The sequence below is a fragment of the Cervus canadensis genome, chromosome 7 (assembly GCF_019320065.1).
Source record: "Cervus canadensis isolate Bull #8, Minnesota chromosome 7, ASM1932006v1, whole genome shotgun sequence".
Classification (NCBI taxonomy): Eukaryota; Metazoa; Chordata; class Mammalia; order Artiodactyla; family Cervidae; genus Cervus; species Cervus canadensis.
The window spans coordinates 18079400-18101523 of NC_057392.1; the positions used below are offsets into that span (position 1 = coordinate 18079400).

The 22124-nt window shown below is 41.8% G+C and overlaps 1 protein-coding gene across 1 annotated transcript in view; it reads right to left on the reverse strand.

Moving 5' to 3' along the window:
* Positions 1-22124, reverse strand: part of DSCAM (DS cell adhesion molecule) — an 806431-nt gene that overhangs the window by 315913 nt on the left and 468394 nt on the right. Inside the window, exon 4 of the mRNA XM_043474457.1 lies at positions 136-282. Within this exon, the coding sequence (XP_043330392.1) occupies positions 136-282 (147 nt within the window). The remainder of the gene's footprint in view (positions 1-135; positions 283-22124) is intronic.

Sequence of the window (22124 nt, forward strand, 5' to 3'; positions counted from 1 at the left end):
TGAAGTTGCTAGAATATTTTGGGACAGATACACAGACTTCATTTTACTTGTGAGTTCCATGATTTCAGTAGAGTCATCCCAGAGCACTAACAAAAGAAAACAGAAACAGAAATCTCAGTGCTGATGAGTTTTTACCTGATACAAAAAGTCTAGCGCTGTTACTTTGCCTGGTCTCCCCGGTGTATCTGTGCCGCGTGACACAGCGGTAGTTATACAATCCATCTTCATTCTGTACATCTTTAATATACAAGGCGCCCGTGGATGTGATGAGAAATCTAGATCCTAAAATAGAAGAAAATGATTACCCCATTAAAATAGAACAGAAGCAACCCAGTCATACAAAGTCACTGAATAGATTTTCTTCATCTTAAGGAAATTCATGGGAAGGCAAATAATAGATGTGTGTGTTTGTTTGCATTCGTGTGTGTGCTACTTTAAGGGTTCAAGCTATATTAACTCTTTACCCTAAATTAAGGGGTTTTAGTGAGTATACTTGGAGAAGGCGATGGCACCCCACTCCAGTACTCTTGCCTGGAAAATCCCATGGAGGGAGGAGCCTGGTAGGCTGCAGTCCATGGGGTCTTGAAGAGTCGGACAGGACTGAGCGACTTCACTTTCACTTTCATGCACTGGAGAAGGAAATGGCAACCCACTCCAGTGTTCTTGCCTGGAGAATCCCAGGGACGGGGGAGCCTGGTGGGCTGCCGTCTATGGGGTCGCACAGAGTCGGACACGACTGAAGCGACTTAGCAGCAGCAGCAGCAGCAGTGATTATCAGTTCAGTTCAGTTGCTCAAAAGCAGTGAGTTTACTACTTGTAAAGCTTAGTCTCATGAATTAATTTTTTAGGTCATGTATTTATTTAGGAGAAAGAAAGTTGGCATATCATTGGTATGCTGCTAATTTAGCAGATTTTCTTTGATCATCACTTTTCTCTCAGAATATGACAAAGGAGTATGAATTTTCATAAATTTCTACATCATGTAAGTATTTCAAGTGTTTCAATAAAAACATAAACATGTTAGACTAGAGAACAATGATATATTCCACAACCTTCCCAGGAAAGACTTCTTATTTCCTCAATAATAACCAACACTTACATTTATATTCTAGGATAAAGATCAATTCTTCCTATATTCAGTGTTTTAGAGAGCTCTGCTATTTTCTGATTACTACTGAAATTACTGATGATAGCATTTTCACCTCAGGGAGAAAAAAGTGATACCCAACTCTTCCTCCTTCATATCAACACTGGACACAACGTGCTCTCTGTGACCTGTGGGTTTTGCTTCTATAACTCAATTTGAACAGAAATGGCCAGCATTAAGAGATCAAGCATCATTGTAGCTTAAAGGAGAATAAAGATGATTCTTTCCTTCAAAAATATCTAAAGATATTTAATGTCTCTATCTAATTAATATCTAATTAATGCTAAAATATCTAAAGATATATAAATATCTAAAGATAAGTTTTCACTGTTCAATGATAATTTTTGTGATACACCAAATAAAAGCAAAGGAGTACATTCCTAGGTGAGCTCCAGCACTTATATGGGGGGAGACTCGACTCCTTCTGTACCTTTCCTTATGTTAGTCTTTCCTATGGAAAAGTTCTGCATCTGATGCAATTCTACCTGAAAGGTAATGTGATTTTGTTTCTTTGGGAAAAGACCAAAATGACAAAAATTCACATTTTTTTCAACTGTTTTCCTTAGGTTCATTTGAAACTGCCTTTGGTTTATTTTAATCAGAATTTGCCAGGAGTCCTGACTTCATTAATTTTAGGTCTCAAATATTTAAGCTGTGAACACAATTCTCACAGCCATCTCTTGGTTATTTCTTATAAGAGCTGTAAATTATTCATAGATCAACTGTCAGATAAAGTAAAAACAGCTTATTGCTTCTTATGCAATATGAAAGCAATTCAATGGACATGAATTAAAAAAATCATAAAACAAATACTGATTCAGCGTAAGCTTTCTGGAAGAACACCAAGTAACTAGTAAAGATAAAATACCTTTAAGTAATAAATTTATTTTTTTAACAATTAGTTACTTATTTTAAAATATGCTATAAACATGCTAAACATTAGAATAGCTAAAAAAGGGAATGATGTATATTCTAGACACTTTTGCTTTATCCTCCCCCTAAAAACAGCAACTAAAATTACCACTTGTCATTTGTCATCACATGCCAAACAGGTCGTACCAGTATATATTGTGTATAATTGAAACACTTTCTTCCTGTCAATATATTTTGCATACTTACATAATACTTTAATAACCAGTTACTTTAAAGTACAGAGTGAAAGACAGACACAAGGGACAAAAAGCTACTATATTAGCTCCTGTCACCCCTCTAAGACGGAGTCTTTCCACTAGAACTGACAGGCCATCAGCAGTGGTGACATGTAAGGGGAGCCTCGCGTGCACGGCTCCTCTGGGTGTCAGGAGATGCTCAGGGTTGCAGAAGCAGCAGCCTGTGCTCATTACTCCACTGATTCCTAAGAGGGCTCTACTCTCCAGGTACATTTAATTTAATCACTCACTTTGCTCCTGGAATAGCTGACTCCTTTTTACCCACTTAGCATGCTAAACAGACTCTCTAAAGACATGGTGTTTCAGAGAACTGGGAACCTTGTGGTGTGTAACATTTTCTGAGCTATTCACAGGGAAGGAAGAAGGAGCTGGCTGAATTCCCATGCTAATTTGAACCATCTCTGTCAAACCCTTTATTTCTCATTGAAACCCATCACCAAACTGATCAATATTTTAAAACCTAAAATAAGAATGAAGAATAGAAGAATCTGATTAGGAGAGGACCACAAAGACCCAGAGTCCCGGGGTTCAGCCTAAACTCCCAAGATGCGGGGAACTCTTGGGACAATGAGGCATAGCTAAGTCACTAGGACACCAGGTGTCTTGGTTTCATGGTGACAAGGGATCTTCTCAACCACCCCCTTGCTTTTCAATGCACCCCACTTTCTGCCTTACATCAGCAGAGGATTTTGTATCATATGGAATAAATGGTTTGTTCACAGCCTTAAATGAGATGGAAGAATGTGCTTCTGTTGAAATGGGCAATTATTAAAACACAAAATATTAATAGCAATAAACTACACACTCTCTCTCTCTCTCTCTCTCTCTCTCACACGCACACACACACACACATACACCCCTTTACTACTCAGAATTTTCTGGTAACATACAACTGTGCAAAGCCAAACTTTTGTAAGTAATTTTATTTTCCTTGGAAAATCATTAGCACTTTACATATAAAAACTGCTAAAATATAGTCCACACATCTTGTTTGTCATGTTAAACATACTACAAAGCAGTCAACTGAACAATAGTGAATGATTTTGGGATTTAGGGTCATGATTGCAGTTGTAGATTATTGAGCCACGCTGCTCGGTTATTAAAGGGACATATCAGAAGCTATCTTGGCTTGTCAACATGCACTGATTGGTCCAGGAGTTCAAGTCCCCGGTTCTGTCTTTAATAGTTCCTCTGTTCTCTCTGGGTTTCCCAGGTAGCACTAGTGGCAAAGAATCCCCCTCCAAGGCAGAAGACATAAAGGAGATGAGGGCTCCATCCCTGGATCAGGAAGATGCCCTGGAGAAGGGCACAGCGAGACACTCCATTATTCTTGCCTGGAGAATCCCTTGGACAGAGGAGCCTGGTGGGCTACAACCATAGGATCACAAAGAGTCAGACAAGACTGAAGCGACTTAGCACGCACAAACACACACTGTTACCTCTTTACTATCAGGCTCTCAGCTGTCACCTCTCTCTGCTGACAGAATCCCTGTGGACACACTCAGGATGTGTGCTGAGAGGGAGAAACCAGACATACCGAAGCTCTTAGAACTTGCCTAAACCCAGAAGAAATGGGTTTCAGGTGAGTGCTGGCACAGGTCTCCAATGTTCATTTGTTGGCATGAGCTGGTTGGTGTGTTAATGCCAGCGAAGAAAACTCACAGCTTAGCACCAGCCTTGCTATGCTCAGCACAGGAGCTAGTGGACTATATCTATCCAGAAATGTAAAACTGAGGCGGGAGGTAGATGGGGAGCCCCGGGATAAAGTGATAGGAGATTCATTTCCTGCGGACTGAAACCCCCAAATAAGAAGAGCAACGCAATTAGGAGAGGCAGCTGGGCCCTGCCCAGACCACTTATTTCTCAGAGTCAGAACACCTCCCTGACTACACGTGTGCAGAGAGGCCCCTGGGGGGTCAAAGGGGAATGGTGCTAAGTGATGCTAACTACCCATAAGCCTCCTTGGTAGAATCCCTCTTGGCTGAGAGACGTGTGTGCACACGCGGGAGGGCTCCAAGATGCACCAAATATGGACCGTGAACCAGGCAAACCAAAATGACCGAGCAGAGGAAACCCGGAAGAAATGCCCCATAGGAGTAATACAAACTGCACGAGGGTGCGACCCAGGGACTCTCTTTTTCTGGGTCAGCCCTTCTGTTTATCCACATACACTGTACTCTGTTTCCTCCTAATAAATACTTTACTTGTTTCACTACTTTTCATCTTTGTGGGAATACTTCTTCTGCAAAGCCAAAGGGTGAGGGCCTGGTCACTGACCACTGGTCCAGTGGCTTGGATTGGTGATCTCGTCGCCAGGACCTGAACTCAATCTCTCTGGCCCTTTGACACTCCAGTATTCTTGCCTGGAGAATCCCATGGACAGAGGAGTCTGGTAGGCTACAGTCTATGGGGTCACAAAGAGTTGGACATAACTGAATGACTAACACACACACACCCTTTATCAATTTGCTTGCTCAATCTACTCAGCTATTTTTTTTTCCCTGTTGTTATAAAGTATCAAATTAAAAGGTCTTTCCCTGGTACCAACAGTAACAAGCTCAAACACCTGAAGAGATTCCTCAATGTGGAGGAAAAAAATTTCTGAGTTTGGGAATCCAATAGATCTGAATTCTAAATCTGTCAATATCACTTTGTGTGACCTTTGATAATACAGTCTACTTTTTAAGCTTTGGATAGTCCATCTATGAAACAGAGATGGTGAATCACTCTTTGTTCTACTGTTGAAGATGAGGTTAACACAGATTCCATCCAAAGATAGCCATGCACTAAAATAATAGCTACAAAAGAGACAGTCGGAAGAATTGAGAGTACCACTGACAGTGTTAGTCATTCAGTTGTGTCCGACTCTTTGCAGCCCCATGGACTGTAGCCCACCAGGCTCCTCGGCCCACGGGATTCTCCAGGCAAGAATACTGGAGCGGGTAGCCATTCCCTTTTCAGGAGGATCTTCCCGACCCAGGGATTGAACTGGGGTCTCCTGCATTGGCAAGTGGATTCTTTACCATCTGAGCCACCAGGGAAGCCCATATATATGTTACCATGTGTGAAATAGACAGCTAGGGGGAAGCAGCTGTATACCACAGGGAGCTCAGCTCAGGGCTCTGTGATGACCTAGAGGGGTAGGATGGGGTGGGAAGGGAGGCTCAAGAGAGAGGGGATATATATATCCAATTGAGATACTGGAGAGGGGAGATATACACACACACACACACACACGCACATATACATACATACATACACATATATGCAGAGGCTTAAGAGAAAGGGGATATATATATATATATATATCCAATTGAGATATTGGAGAGGGGATATATATATATATGTGTGTGTATATATATATATATATATATATATACACAGATACACAATTATGGCTGATTCGTGTTGTTTTATAGCAGAAACCAGCCCTCTATTGTAAAGCAATTATCCTCCAATTAAAAAAATTTTAAAGGTGGTCACTACAAAAGTAAATGTCATGTGCCTTACTCAGCTGATCTTCCAGGAGAGGCCAGTCATCAGGTGTACCCAGTGCTGCCGAAGGCCATCAGGCCTGCCTAAAGCAACAGCGAAGAAAGAGTCCATATCCACTTACACAGTGGGGCTCACTTCTGACTCTTCATGGATGTACTTACTATGTGAGGAATCCTCGTGTGTTAGAAAAAACACGCAAGTGAAGATGACCACGGTGCCTCTGACATCAGCGTTCTGCTATTGGAGCTGGGTCACCATGGACGAAATATTCCCCGACACTGCGTGAGCCAGTGTCACACGACAGAGCACTGACGGGGTAGAAAGATATAAACAAGACCCAGAAAGGGAGGGAGGAAGGGGCTCTGGGGGGAAGAGGCTGTGAGGATACTGTCTTCAGAAGTCCTTTCTGCAGTAGAAAGGATTAGAGAGAAACCAGAGAGACAGTAGATGGATACAGACTGCCCTGGTGGTCCAGGGGTTAAGACTCCGCACTACCTACCACTGCATGGGGGTGGGAGGGGAGGTGTTCTATCCCTGCTCAGGATTCTGAGATCCTGCGTGCTGTGTGGCACAACCAAAACAAAAATGAAAAAGGTCAGAATTTACTGCCCACGTAGACGAGTTCTCAAGTCAGCACACTAAGTGATGAAAAGATGGGGGAAAAAAAGAGTAGACACATATACAGATCCAGAGTAGATGGAAACTCAGAGACCCGCTCTAACATCATGGTGATGTTATCTGAATAATAATATCTGCTGTCATGTTTGCTTCTTAGAAGGAAAGTTATGACAAACCTAGACAGCATATTAAAAGGCAGAGACATCATTTTATGGACAAAGGTCCATATAGTCAAAGCTAAGGTTTTTCCATTAGTCATGTACAGATGTGAGTGTCGGACCATAAAGAAGGCTGAGCACCGAAGAATTGATGTTTTCAAACTGTGGTGCTGGAGAAGCCTATTGAAAGTCCCTTGGACAGCAAGATGATCAAACCAGTTAATCCTACAGGAAATCAACCCTGAATATTCATTGGAAGGGCTGATGTGGAAACTGAAGCTCCAATACTTTGGCCACCTGATGTGAAGAGCCGACTCATTTGAAAAGTCCCTGATGCTGGGAAAGACTGAGGGCAGGAAAAAGAAAGGGGTGACAGAGGATGAGATGGTTGGATGGCATTACAAACTCAAATGACATGAATTTGAGCCAACTCTGGGTGGACAGAGGAGCTTGGTGTGCTTCAGTCCTTGGGGTTGCCAAGAGTCAGATTCAACCTAGCAACTGAATAACAATAACAATTCCCTAGCATGTTTGCCAGTATCTGAACATAAGAGACATATTCTGAAGTTGTTCAAATTAATCATTCTTGACCCTGCATATATCTTCCACCAGAATTTCCTTCTGTTCCTTGTTTTAAACTATATTCTGAATCATTCACTTGCCTCTGCCGGCACCACCAGTTTGAAAGATCCCAACCTTCTAATGTTCTGTTGCCACTTCTGCTACCATCAGCACGTTTGCCATGCAACCATTTGCCATCAGACTATTCTGCGTTCTGTGGTCCCACTAGACCCAGTTATTCATGGTTACACAAGGGTTTAGGTTTGGCCATGTTATTCATGCACTCTGTCTCTCATGCTCTGCCCTGAAATGTTCTTCTTCTAACCACTCGACCTCAAGGTCCCTGAGCCCAGACCTCCATCTGCCTGGTTTCTTCCCATAAGTCTGGCCTCAACTCCCAAAGTAATTTTGCAGCAATATCATCCCAGGTGAACCACATCCTTGATCCGCGGTCACTCATGCTCCGAGCACTTGACTGTATTACATCTACATGAAGTCATCTTGAAGGTGTTTGAGATTGCTTTAACACTTCCCTAACTAGAACAGCAGGAACTTGAATTGTTTTCATCAACTTTTCATCTCCATGACACAGAGAGGTCCTTGGCTGTGCTGCCTGAAAATATTTGTTCATGAGATGAATGGATGGAACCCGTCCACCATGAACTGTTTGTATACAGTTCATGGTGGACGGGTTCCATCCATTCATCTCATGAACAAATATTTAAAAGAAAGAAAGCTAAAATTCTTCTCTTTAGCTTTCAACAAGAAACTTCCTTATGTATAATACATAAAAAGAGTATTTTCCCCTCTAGGAATGACCATAATGTATTCTTACATGAAAATGAGCATATTTTAAGATTTTGATGTTAAGTATTCTTTTATAACATTCTCTGGCTTTTTCCCGTACAGTCAGGCTGTTAGATCTTCAATAGAGACAATATTATTTTCAGGAAGATTTTTAAAGAATGTTTGATTTTTCACTTAGTTGGAAATATATCTTCAGGGTTTGGTTTTTTTTTTTTTTGCTATTGCAATCTCAACTGAGTTAATAGTAATTAAAAGAACAGATGGTTTTTCTAATAAGATGCCAACTGGTAGCACAACACAATGAAACTTTTATCAGCTGTGCCTGTCACCTCCAATTGACATCCATGCTGTGTAATGAAATGGAGCTTTCTCCTAAACAGTTTTTATAACAGTTTCTGAAAAATGAGAGGAACACAAGATTAAAATCCAAGTTCTAAGAATATATAGTGCTAGAAATGAGATGAGCTTATGAGTGAATATCTTATATTTCTTTATTTTGGAAGATAAATTAGCATTAACTGAAATAGAAGTTGGGCTTTCCACGTGGCCCTAGTGGTAAAGAACCTGTCTGCCAATGAAGGAGACAAAAGAAATGTGGGTTCAATATCTGGGTCAGGAAAACCCCCTGGAGGAGGGCATGGCGACCCACTCCAGTATTCTTGCCTGGAGAGCAATTGAGTGGCCTGATAAAAATTATGGCTTAACAAAATTATATTAAAAACTTCACATATGAGAGAGAAGCTTCACCAGAGGCTCAGACAGTAAAGAATCTGCCTGCCATGTGGGAGACATGGGTTTTATCCCTGGGTTGGAAAGATCTCCTAGAGGAGGGAATGGCAACCCACTCCAGTATTCTTGCCTGAAGAATTCCATGGACAGAGGGGCCTGGTGGGCTACAGTCCATAGGGTGGCAAAGAGTTGGGCATGTCTGAGCAACTAACACACATGGCAGAAAAAGTAGTTGCCCCTTATGAGAAGATATCCAACCAGCTGTTTTGGTGTTCCCTCCAAAATTCATGGTGGTGGTTTGGTTGCTAAGTCTTGTCCAACTCTTGAGATGCCATGGACTGTAGCCCACCAGGCTCCTCTGTCCACGGGATTTCTCAGGCAAGGATAGTGGAATAGGTTGCCATTTCTTCCTCCAGGTGGTCTTCCTGACCCAGGGATTGAACCCAGGTCTCCTGTACGGCAGGCAGACTGTTTACCAACTGAGCCACCAGGGAAGCCATAAGGCCAAAATTCATGAGTTAAGTCGTAACCCCCAGGATCTCAGAAGGTGACCCTATTTGGAAGCTGAATCACTGCAGATGTCACTAGTTAAGATGGGGTCATCCTGCAGCAGGGTGGGCTCTAACAGTGGAATGAAGTGAAGGTGAAGGTGTTACTTCCTCACTTGTGTCCAACTCTTTGCAACTGCAAGGATGGTAGCCTGCTAGACTTCTCTGTCCATGGAATTCTCCAGGCAAGAATACTGAAGTGGGTTGCCATTCCCTTCTCCAGGGGATCTTCCCAACCCAGGGATTGAACCCTAGGCTCCTGCATTGCAGGCAGATTCTTTACCACCTGACCCACCAGGGAAGCTCTCAACCCAGTGGAATGGGTGTCTTTATAAACAGGAGAAATGTGGCTGCAGACATGGCTGATTATGAGTCCTAATTCTAATCAGACCTCTAATCAGGTCCTCTTAGCTCAGTGAGCCACCGTGGCTCAAATATCATGTTTTGACTCATTTACTTCATACAAAGACTGCACAATGCAGGGTCTCTTATTATTCCCATGTTTACAGATGAAAACAGTGAGGACCAAGGGGAGGTGGCTGCTTGCATTCACAGCACTAGAAGCACCTCAGCCAGCACGATACCCTGGTGATGGGGATGGGAACTCACGCCCTCACTAACCACGCTCCCTACTCTGGAGCATGAGCAGGAAGGCCTGGGCCAAGCGTGGGGACAGCTGTGGGAGGAGATGAGTGACACAGAGAGAAATACATGTAAACTAACGGCTCCACAGAACTTGGAGGGAGAGGAGCACGCCAAGCCCTGGATCTAAGGGTCTGATGGAAGTGTGGTAGCAGTGACGGAGCAGAGAAGTTAGGCAAGGGTGTCTTTTCTTCAGGGAAGACAGGAGTTCAGTCCTGAGCATGCTGGGTGACAGGGTGGATAACACAAGTGGAGCTGGAGGCAGAGCTCTGGGGACCAAGCTGGGCATGTCGAGGGATCCTTTATGGGAACTGATGCTCAATTACACTCCGGCAGGGAAGTAAGGGAAGAGGGTCAGCAAAAGACACAGCAAGAGAGAGAGAGAAGGGCAAGACCCAGGAAGGCGTGGAGTGATAAAAACTGGTGGTGGGCAGGGATGGGAGACGACTTCAGAAGGATAATACACACATCTCAGTACTGCGACTTCCTATCAGTATAACAGAGGATACAAGGAGAGCCCAATAGAGCCTCAGTTTCCTTAGTCATGCAGTCTTGTCTGATTCTTTGGGACCCTATGGACTGTAACTCACCAGTCTCCTTTGTCCAGGGGATTCTCCGAACAAGTATACGGGAGTGAGTTGTCATATCCTCCTCCAGGGGATCTTCCCAACCCAGGGACCAAACCCATATGGCCTGTGTCTCCTGCATTGCTGGCAGATTCTTCACTGTCTGAGCCACCTGGGAAGCCCCTTATCTGTGAAATGGGGCAGTATTTCCTTCTTAGGAATATTGTGATATTAAATAAGAATGTTCATGGAAATTCCTGCTTGAGAAAAGTGCTCTAGAACAACTGTAACTGGCAATAAACTATAATGATAAATCATCCAACCTCCTAGATCAATAAAAAATATTAAATATTTAGCTAGTAAATATTATAAATAGCTAGTAATTTATAAAATGAATTTAAAGAACAAGTCATCACCAAAGGGGATAAGGGAAGATCTGGATAAATGTGGAAGCATATCAAATTCCAGGATTAGGTAACTCAAATTGCAAAAGTGTCAATTTTCTACAAATTAAATTGTATTTTAACTTGTAGGTAAATTTAGAATTTAGGTAGAACATTACCAAGTCAATGGAGATTAAAACAAGATGCTATTTTTCATCCAGGAAATTAGAAAAATAAATAAAGTATTTATTTAGGTAGAAAATTACCAAGTCAATGAAGATTAAAACAAGATGCTATTTTTCACCCAGGAAATTAGAAAAATAAATAAAGTATTTAGTCTTAGCAAGTGTGTGGGAAAATGAACACCTACTGGTAAGTATATAAATTGGTGAAGCCTTTTCATTTTCTTGGCAATATACTGGCATACTTAAAATGTAAGAATTGCATACATTCTGATCCAGCTTCTCTCCGTCAAAGACTCTATCCTGTGGGGACACTCATACATACATCATGTGCACACCCATGTGCACACATCAACATTTGCACAAAAGATGCACTGAAGCGTTGTTTAAAAAAATTAAAAAATTGAAAAAAACCTGAAGGTCAATCCAGGGCAAATGGATTAATGCATTAGAGTGCATCTTTACTGCTCAGCCATTTAAAAGACAGCATGGCTGATATATAATCTATGTATAGTAACTGGAAAGATCTCTAGGACATAATATAAAAAGCAATTACAGAACATTATATAATGCTATATACAGAATACATCATGTGAAATGCCAGGCTGGATGAAATACAACCTGGAATCAAGATTGCCAGGAGAAATATCAACAATCTCAGATATGCAGATGATACGACTCTAATGGCAGAAAGCAAAGAGAAACTAAAGAGCCTCTTGATGAGCATGAAAGAAGAGAGTGAAAAATCTGGCTGAAAACTCAGCATTCAAAAAACTAAGATCATGGCATCTGGTCCTATCACTCCATGTCAAACAGATGGGGAAAAAAAGGGACACGGTGACAGGTTTTCTTTTCTTGGCTCCAAAATCACTGTGGACAGTGACTGCAGCCATGAAATTAAAAGACACTTGTTCCTTGGAAGAAAAGCTATGACAAATCTAGACAGCATATTAAAAAGAATTGACATCATTTTGCCGACAAACATCCATATAGTCAAAACTATGGTTTTTCCAGTAGCCATGTATGGATGTGAGAGTTGGACCATAAAGAAGGCTGAGTGCAAAAAAAATCAATGCTTTCAGACTATGGTGCTGGAGAAGACTCTTGCGAGTCCCTTGGACAGTGAGAAGATCAAACCAATCAAACCTAATTGAAATCAACCCTGAGTATTCACTGGAAGGACTGATGCTGAAGCTTAAGCTTCAATACTTTGGCCATCTGATGCGAAGAGCCAACTCACTGAAAAAGACCCTGATGCTGGGAAAAATTAAGGGTAGGAGGATAAAGAAGCAACAGAGGATGAGATGGTTGGATGGCATCATCAAATCAATGGACATAAGTTTGAACAAACTCTTGGAGATAGTGAAGGATAAGGATAGGGAAGCATGACATGCTGCAGTCCATGGGGTTGCAAAATTGGACGTGACTTAGTGATGGAACAGCAAGAGCATGTACAAAGGCAATGGATGTGTGTGTGTGACAGGGTACATTTGTGGATGTAAATGAACAGATAGCCACCAAAATTTTAACTGCAGTTTTTACTTCTGAGGTCATGAGTGAATTAGGAGAAGGGAAGGGGGACTTCTGTGTTTCATTTCATCTGTGTGCTAAGTTGCTTCAGTTGGTTTTGGCTCTTTGTGACCCCATGGACAGAGGAACCTGGCAAGCTGTGGTTCATGGGGTCACAAAGAGCCATATGGACCATAACTTCCAGGCCCCTCTGTCCATGGCATTCTCCAGGCAAGAATATTGGAGTGGGTTGCCATGCCCTCCTTCAGAGGATCTTTCTGATTCAGAGATCAGACTCACACCTCTTGTCTCTTGCATTGACGGTGGATTCTTTACCACGAGCGCCACCTGGGAAGCCCCAGGTTTTATTTCATAGTCTCATGTCTTTGACTATCTTAAAAGAAAACTCTACCAGTGCCCTCTTTGTGCACTTGGAGTGGATTTTGAAGAAGGTGTCAGTGGGTGGTGAGCATATAGACAGGATGCAGCAGGTGTAGACCGAACTCGTGTGAGCAGTACGGCAGAGCAGGAGAGAAACTAGCATCGTGTTCACGCGGAGGGTAAATGTGTCAAATGGAGAAGGCAATGGCAACACACTCCAGTACTCTCGCCTGGAAAATCCCATGAATGGAGGAACCCGGTGGGCCCCAATCCATGGGGTCGCAAAGAGTTGGACACCACTAAGCGACTTCACTTCCACTTTTCACTTTCATGCATTGGAGAAGGAAATGGCAACCCACTCCAGGATTGCCTGGAGAATCCCAGGGACGGGGGAGCCTGGTGGGCTGCCGTCTATGGGGTTGCACAGAGTCGGACACGACTGAAGCGACTTAGCAGCAGCAGCAGAGAGACTAACACAACAAATATGTCAAAAGATGACCTGTTTTGTTTGGCTTTTCACCTGGTCACATGTGTGAAATACCACTATTCTGACTGTGTTTTTTCACTGACCCAGTGAGGTGGGGGTGGGGAGTGTGTGTGGCAAGCCCCAAGGGGCTCTCACTTTGCTTCTGGTGCCAAGCGCCCAGCCACATGCTGGCCCGTTCTGGGGACAGTGCCAGATGGGAAGTTTGACTGGGGCAGTACGCCTGTCAAATGGTAACACAGGTGTCCTAAGGCAATGATCACGTGTGTGCATGCTTAAAAGCAGAAAGGGAGGCTCTCAATATTTACCCTGGTCTTGGAAATCCTCCTGCTCTGGAGCACTAACCCCACAGTTCACTATACTGAGGCTCTCCTCATCTTCCTGAACTACTTTGTAACACACGACTTCACACCTAACTGCATTCGATCTAACTGGTTGTTTATGTGCTCACCGTGCCTCCCCCAAACACCCTCAGCCTCTCCAAAGACGAGGCGATCTCCAGGTTTGCGTGACTTACTTCCTGTCTCCCTACCTTTCACAACATTGAATTACAAGCTTGATGGCATTCATATTTTGATTTTTTTTCCCCAAAATAAGCTCAATAAAATAAGGCATCATATTGTTGGAGCCTGCTATGTTTATGAAAGTATCAACATATAAAGATATGAAAGTATTAACAGAAAGAGAAATACTGTGATATTGCTTATATGCAGAAGCAGAAAAAAAAATGAACTGATTTACAAAACAGAAACATTTTCTTAGAGAAGAAACATGGTTATCAAGGTGGAAGGGTGGCACAGAAGGGATAGTTAGGGAGTTTAGGATGGACAAGTACACACTGCTATATTTAAAGTAGGTAACCAGCAAGGACCTACTGTATAGCACAGGGAACTTTGTTCAATATTCTGTAACAACCTAATTGGGGAAGGAATTTGAAAAAGAATGGCTCCATGTATATGTATAATTGAATCACTGTACTATACACCAAAAACTAACACAACAGTGTTAATCCATTATATGCCAATAGAAAATAAAAAGTTTAAAAAGAAAAGAGAATTGTGAAGCCCCAGCTTGGACTTTGAGCTGCCTGGAAGCTGATTTGGCCATAAAGAGTGATGATCCCTCCACACACAGGCATCAGGAGTAAGCCAGCAGCCCTGGGCTGGACTGGGTAAGCAAGGAGTGATTTGGCAGATACACGTCTAAATTCTCCCAAAGCAATCTCATGAAGACATTTATCTTATGTAAATAAAATTCTCTCAGTGAAATTCTCCTGCAGTTAAATGAAGCTCAATTACACACTGCTAATTTAAGCCTGTGTGCTGCCTTCCGACTGTATACCTAATTACCCCATTTAGGCTGTTAATGATCAGATCCGCACTCTTGAGCAGATATTGGAGTCTGCCATTAATCTTTCCTCTAGTTAGATTTCTAGTTCTTTAAAAGATAAATCCTTGGAAAGAATAGAATTTTATTTTTGAAGAAAATTTTTTTAAAGAGCCAATGAATCTTGTAAAACTTGTATTTATTCATTTACATGATGAGCAGAACAGTTTGGGCTCCTGACCTCAAGGAGCAAGTATTTTAGATGGAGAGAGAGACAAAATGAGTAAATGGACAAAAAGAAAAGAAAGAAAAAAGAAAAAATGTGAAAAAGCATCCTTGGGAGAATTAAGTCAATAAGGTTGAGTCTAAATAGAGAACTTCTGTCTAGACAAGGAGGTCTGAGAGGGAGGGTTTCAATGGAGGGTGCATTTCAGATGAGGCATGGTGGATGGAAGGGGGAGTGCTGAAGACCAAAAAGAAAATGTGCAAAAGTCTTGACATGGGAAAAACTATGGGATCATGTGGAAGTAACTGAAATAAGATGCATTTTGAAAATAGAGTTGACAGGATATAGAATTGGCCTGGATGCTAGGAGGAGGCAAAGGGGTGGGGTCAAAGTTGACTCCTGTGTTTTGGGGAGGCACTGGATGGCTGAAGAAGAAAACCTTGGCTAGGAAGGAGGAGCCTGGTGTGACACCAGGGTCTTGGGTGACACATTTTGGACTTCTGGGAATAAAAGTGGCCCCTTAGAGATGGTAGGAAAGATACAGAAAACAGCATCACTCGGTCTGCTTGTTGTATCAGGTTAACTAATATTTAGAAGAGGTGAATCCACATCATTTCCTGTCCCAGGATTCCCGATGTTGAGGCTGGAAGGGACTGCATATTTCATGTTGATCATCTGTTCTAGTAGAGGCTGTGTACTGATTAAAAAGCAACACGTTCACTCCATATGACAGACTCTAGGCCCATCCACATCTCTACAAGTGACGAAGCCAAAAAGAGAAAAATAAATATCGTGTATTAGCAACTATATGCGGAATCTAGAAACGTGGTACAGATGAAGCTATTTTCAGGGCTAGAATAGAGACATAGATGTAGAAAATGGACATGTGGACACGGCCAGGGTGGGGAGGAAGGGGAGGGTGGGACAAACCGAAGAGATTAGAATTGACAAATACACACTGCCGTGTGTAAAATAGCTAACTGGTGGGAAGCTTCTTCATAGCGCAGGGAGCTCAGCTCCGTGCTGTGATAACAGAGAGGGGAAGGATAGCGGGGTGTGGCGGGAAGTCCAAGAGGGAGTGGGTGTGTGTAGACATATGGCTGATTCACTTCACTGTACAGCAGAAACGAATACAATGTTATAAAACAATTATACTCCAATAAAAAAATTAGAATGAGGTACATGTGTCTCTTTCAATTCTGGATTCCTCGGTGTGTAAGCCCAGCAGTGGGATTGCTGGGTTGTTTGGCAGTTCTATTTCCAGTGTTTTAAGGAACCTCCACATTGTTCTCCATGGTGAGACACAAGTACACCCATGGCTGATTCATGTTGATATATGGCAAAAGCCACTACAATATTGTAAAGTAATTAGCCTCCATTAAAATAAATTAATTAATTTAAAAATATTAGAATGAGAAAAGGCAACAAGTTCAAACAGAAAAAGTAAGTGAAGAAAGTGCAAAGTGCAGCACATCAGCTCCAAATGATTATGCTTTTCCTGTTTCTTATCTTATGGACCCAAGTGGAACTGAAAACCCTGGGATTGTTGCTGAAACACAAGTGAATATTAATCATAAAGTTACTCTGCCTGATACAGAAAATATAGATTATAGGAGAGAATTCCATGAACTGTATAGTCCATGGGGTCGCAAACAGTCGCACACGTCTGAGCGACTTTCACTGTAGTCCCAGCAGTCAGAACGGTGCAAGACACATACATAACAGTTATTCATTAAATACTAGTCAAATGAATATCAGTCCATTCATTTAACACTGATGGACTTTAAAACTGATGTCAACAATTCACTATTATCAAAAAAGGTTCCCTAAACTTTGAGGAGTTTTCCCTGGTGCACATGTGTGAGTCTCACTAACAGGTCTACCTGATAAGTGAAAGTGAAAGTTCAGTCGTGTCTGACTCTGCGACCCCATGGACCATACAGTCTATGGAAATCTCCAGGCCAGGATCCTGGAGTGGGTAGCCTTTCCCTTCTCCAGGGGATCTTCCCAACCCAGGGATGGAACCCACGTCTCCCACATTGCAGGCAGATTCTTTATTAGCGGACCCACAAGGGAAGCCCAAGAATACTGGAGTGGGTAGCCTATCCCTTCTCCAGTGGATCTTTCCAACCTAGGAATTGAACTGGGGTCTTCTGCGTTGCAGGCAGATTCTTTACCAACTGAGCTATCAGGGAAGCCTACCAAGATGAGTATTTATTGGAGTAAAAGGTTCTGTGTTTTGTTTGCCTGGATCCTCTGCATTCCTATGCACTTCTGATGACCTGGCTTGGCACACCATGGGTCACTGCTCTGGCTGGGCGATTTGCACGCACAGGACCACTGAAGACAGGGTCAGAGCAAAGCTTGCTACTTTTGCAATGCCTCTTCCTCCCAACAGTAGCTTTGTTTTTCCTTCAAAAGCATGTGTGCATTCTAAGTCACTTCAGTCGCGTCCAACTCCTTGTGACTCTATGGACTGTAGCCCACCATGCTCCTCTGTCCATGGGGTTCTCCAGGCAAAAATACTAGAGTAGGTTGCTATGCCCTCCTCCAGAGGATCTTCTCCACCTGCTGATTGAACCCACATCTCTTCTGTCTCCTGCATTGGCAGGCAGGTTCGTTACCACTAGCGCCACCTGCATACATTTAAAAGATTGATACATCTTCATCAGAAAAATGAACTGGAATATTTCAAGTAATAAAATTCTAAGTGTTAAAAAAAAAAAAGAGGGTAAAATGATTCAGAGTCTGGGTAGGGGGCTTCTTTGGACTGACCAGGTATTGCTGTCAATATCAGACAGTAGAGCTTTAAAGAGCAGAATCCCCTTCCAGCCAGGGCTGTCAAGGGTAACAAGAAGTTCGGAGTGTATTCAGCTCTCACCACCACATCACAAGTGTCTGGATAAGCATTAATGCACATGGCTACGTAAAAGCCATTCCATGCACCATTAATGCACCTGACACAGTATCAGTTTTGTAGAACTTACCACAGCGCTTTTATTTTATTTTGCCTCGAGCCACCTCCCAGGCAAATATAAATGAAATAAGGCCTCTGAAAAGGAATAAACACTTGAATAAAATATAGGTACTTTACATTGCAAATCAACTCAATGGGTCTTGCAACCTCCTCGGGAAAATTAAAGGGAAAACACACACAGGAACCTAAACTGCTCCAGATATTCAGATTCTGAGACTTTGGCTGAAGGAAATTTTAAAGGCTGTTTCCGAGCCTTACTGTGAACATAAATGAGAATTATTCACTGCAGAAGGACTGGCGTGGTGCTGAGGACTCCTGGGCCAGGCTTTCGAGCTGCTGTCTGCGCCTGGCCACTTCAGGGACAGGCTCAGTACCCCTGCTGGTCCGTCTGAAGCCCCACTGCGTGGCCTGCCAGACAGGACTTGAACACACGTTTTGTGAAAAATCTTCTTGGAAATGAAATAGTGAATTCTTGTGGAATTTTACCTCTTCAAAACTTCCTCATTAATGACACACAGTTTTTGCTTTGTTAATCTATAACAAATTTCTGTGTTTACTCCTGCTTAGGCTCTTAGGAGCAGCAGAATTCTATTTTTCAATGGTGTCCTGTCAAAATTTCTTTTCCATTTATAGTGTGAGCCATTATTTTTCTCAATTACGCACATAATTCTTATGCTTTATGGTTTTTAATCTTATTTTTGTTATGTTGCTGTTATTCTTCAGTCGCTAAGCTGTGTCAGACTCTTTGCGACCCCGCGGACTGCAGCACACCAGGCTTCCCTGTCCTCTACCGTCTCCCAGAGTTTGTTCAAACTCCTGTCTTTTGGGTCAGTGATACCATCCAACCATCTCATCCTTTGCTGCCCCCTTCTCTTCCTGCCCTCAATCTTTCCGAGCATCAGGGTCTTTTCCAGTGAGTTGGCTCTTTGTATCAGGTGGCCAAAGTATTGAAGCTTAAGCTTCAGCATCAGTCCTTCCAATGAATATTCAGGGTTGATTTTCTTTAGGATTGACTGATTTGATCTCAACCATCTGTGAATTTTCTTTTAGAATAGTGAGGTAAAACTCCACCTTGGATTGGTTTTGGGCATTTCTGCCATGGAAGTCTGTTACTTGGCCTCTTATTTCCTCATTTTTTTTCCAAATAGTTTAATATGATTGTAAGTCAAACTTGGACTGTAGCAACTTACATTTATGATGATGCAAAATATTAATTATTAAGAAATCCTTGCTGGTATAAAAAACTTAAATTCTGGATAAAGATAATAAACATACTCTAAATGAGTAGCAGAATTCTCGAGGGAGGAAAATCCTTAGGGTTCTAGAAATGGAGAAGGAAGTGGACACTTAGAGGAAAGAGCCCAAGATGCTGTGGGTGCTGGGGGACGCATCTCTTCAAGGGAGAAATGAGGGGAAAAAAGAAGACTTTAGTTCTACATAAGCTGAGAAAACCCCTGCAGAAAACTGTAAACTCACTGAAGTGCTGGGCAAAAATAATTCTTAGCAAACACTCTTGCTTCTTTCTGCCCCAGCTCTGGGTGGAAAACAAAAGAAAACCACAGTACTAGTCTTCCTCAGGTTTTGCCTTTCGATTTACATTCTGCAGGGTCTGAGAAATCTCATGCCCAGAAATGAACATATAGTGACCCAGTTTCCAAAAGCTTCTGACAGAACAAATGTAGAGTTTCCCTGGATAACTGAGCCACCAGTATGTTTACAGATGAAGCCCAATCCCTTCTTTCCAGTCCCAAGCCCCCAGTCCAGAACCATTGAACATGCATGCGTGTGTGCCAAGTCACTTCAGTTGTGTCTGACTCTGCGACCCTGTGGACTGTAACCCGCCGGTCTCCTTTGTCCATGGGATTCTTCAGGCAAGAATACTGGAGTGGGTCGTCATGCCCTCCTCCAGGGAATCTTCCCAATCTAGGGGATCTAACCTGCATCTCTTATGTCTCCTGCATTGGCAAGTGGATTCTCTACCACTAGCACCAACTGGGAAGCCCACCTTCTAACATAGTGGGAAACAATTTACCCTAAGAGTCAGAAGAAACACTCAGACCTCAGATAATGGAGTATCTGAATATAGAGTACTCAGTAAGTATTTTTAAAATGTTTCCAGAAATTTAAATCTACTATTTACCCATTAAAAACAAAGAAGGAAATCTTACAATTGGTAACAACATGGGTAGATCTCAATGGCATTATGCTCACGGAAATAAGTCAGAGAAAGACAAACACTGTATAATCTCTCTTTTATGTGAAATCCAGAAACAAAACATAACAAAACCAAAAACCAGCCTCATAGATTCAGAGGGCAGATTGCTGATTGCAAGAGGAGGGGGTAGGGATGGGAGAAATAGGTGAACTGCTTTTGTAGGGTTTTTCGTTTTGCTTTTGTTTAGAGAAATTAAGTAAAACTTTTAAAAAAGAAAAACAACTGAATTAAGAAAGAGATAGAGGAACAGACTGGTGTCAAAAAAGACAGATAAATTAGAGGAATAGAAAAAGAAATAGAATGACCAGAAAGGCAAAACCCTTGATAGAAATATTTATATTAGACACAGTTGGGGAGATTAATATAGTAAAATAAAATTTCCCTGGAGAAGGGAATGGTAACCCACCCCAGTATTCTTGCCTGGAAAATCTCATGGACAGAGGAGCCTGGGGGGCTATAGTCCACGTGGTTGCAAAGGGTCGGACACGACTGAGTGACTCACGCTAAGGAAATTACTACCCAGATTATTGCCTAAAGAGAAAAAGAGATATGAATATGAAAGGGGAAAGGGGGACTTAGTGGAGGGATAATACGGCTGATTACAATCCCAGAAACAGAGAGTAGAAAAAATGGAAGACAAACAATATTTTAAGGAAAATATCTGAAAATTTGTCAGAATTTGGTAAAAATTGAGAGTTTAGCAATAACAGACATTTCCTGGAACTAAAGGATGTGCTTCAGGAAAGACAAGTGTTCTTAAGGAAGGAATGATGAACAAAGACATTGGTATGAACTTACAAGTCTAACCAAATAATGACTATATTAGGTGATCATTATAATAGTGGTTAATATGACAGACATGAAATATAAGATGCATCTAGAACACTGGACAAGAAGAGCCTTTAATGTGGGAGATGTGTCCTATGAGGTGGGGTATTCTGACATGCTGTGCTATTCAGTATGAAGTGGGTCTATTATATGTGTACATTATATGTGGACCTGACGGAAAGTTCTCCCTTTAGTACAATGATGATGGTGGTGGTGGTTTAGTCACTACGTCATGTCTAACGCTTTGCGACCCCATGGACTGTAGCCCACCAGGCTCCTCTGTCCATGGAATTCTCCAGGCAAGAATACTGCAGTGGGTTGCCATTTCCTTCTCCAGGGGATCTTCCTGATTCAGGGATCAAACCCAGGTCTTCCACATGGCAGGCAGCTTCTTTACTGTCTGAGGCACCATCTAATTCAACACATATGTAGCAAAAGCAGGATATTCCTTTAAATAGGATGAATAAAAAATCCTTTTGTTTTAAGATAATTTGCTCTCTTCTTGATAGAGAGAATGAAAGGGTTTTAACCAACATACATTTTACTCATTTTGATATCTTCTGATAAATTACTCTCATATCATGCTGAGAAAACTTCAACTTGTCATTTGAGCAAGGATATAATAAAGTCATTATAAATGTCTGCACTGAAGCCATCTTTCTTTCATTTCTTGATATTAAATTTTAATTAGAGACTATCCTTTTAAAATAACCAGTATTTTATGAAGAGAAATGGCATAAATGAGGGCCATAAGGAAAAAGCTAAAGTCATAAAAAAGACATCTGATTAGTGCCCACCATTTTTTCTGCCCATTTCAGACATATTCATTGAATATAACAAATTTTATAAAAGATTATACAAAATCGATTCATCCTAGATTTTTAGCACTGATACATTCCATGAATATAACAAATTTTATAAAAGATTATACAAAATCGATTCATCCTAGATTTTTAGCACTGGTACATTCCAGATATATTTTCAAGATTCTTTGTTAAATTCCCCCAATCACTGTAACCATATGAACCAAGCTGACAAGGATCTGACCATGAAAAGCATAGCTAAAGAACTATAGACTCAAGCAACTTAGATTAATGAAAGAAACTATAATTCTTGTTCTAAAAAGAAAATACACCCTGTTGTAATTACGGGGATAAGGACCCAAAAGAACTG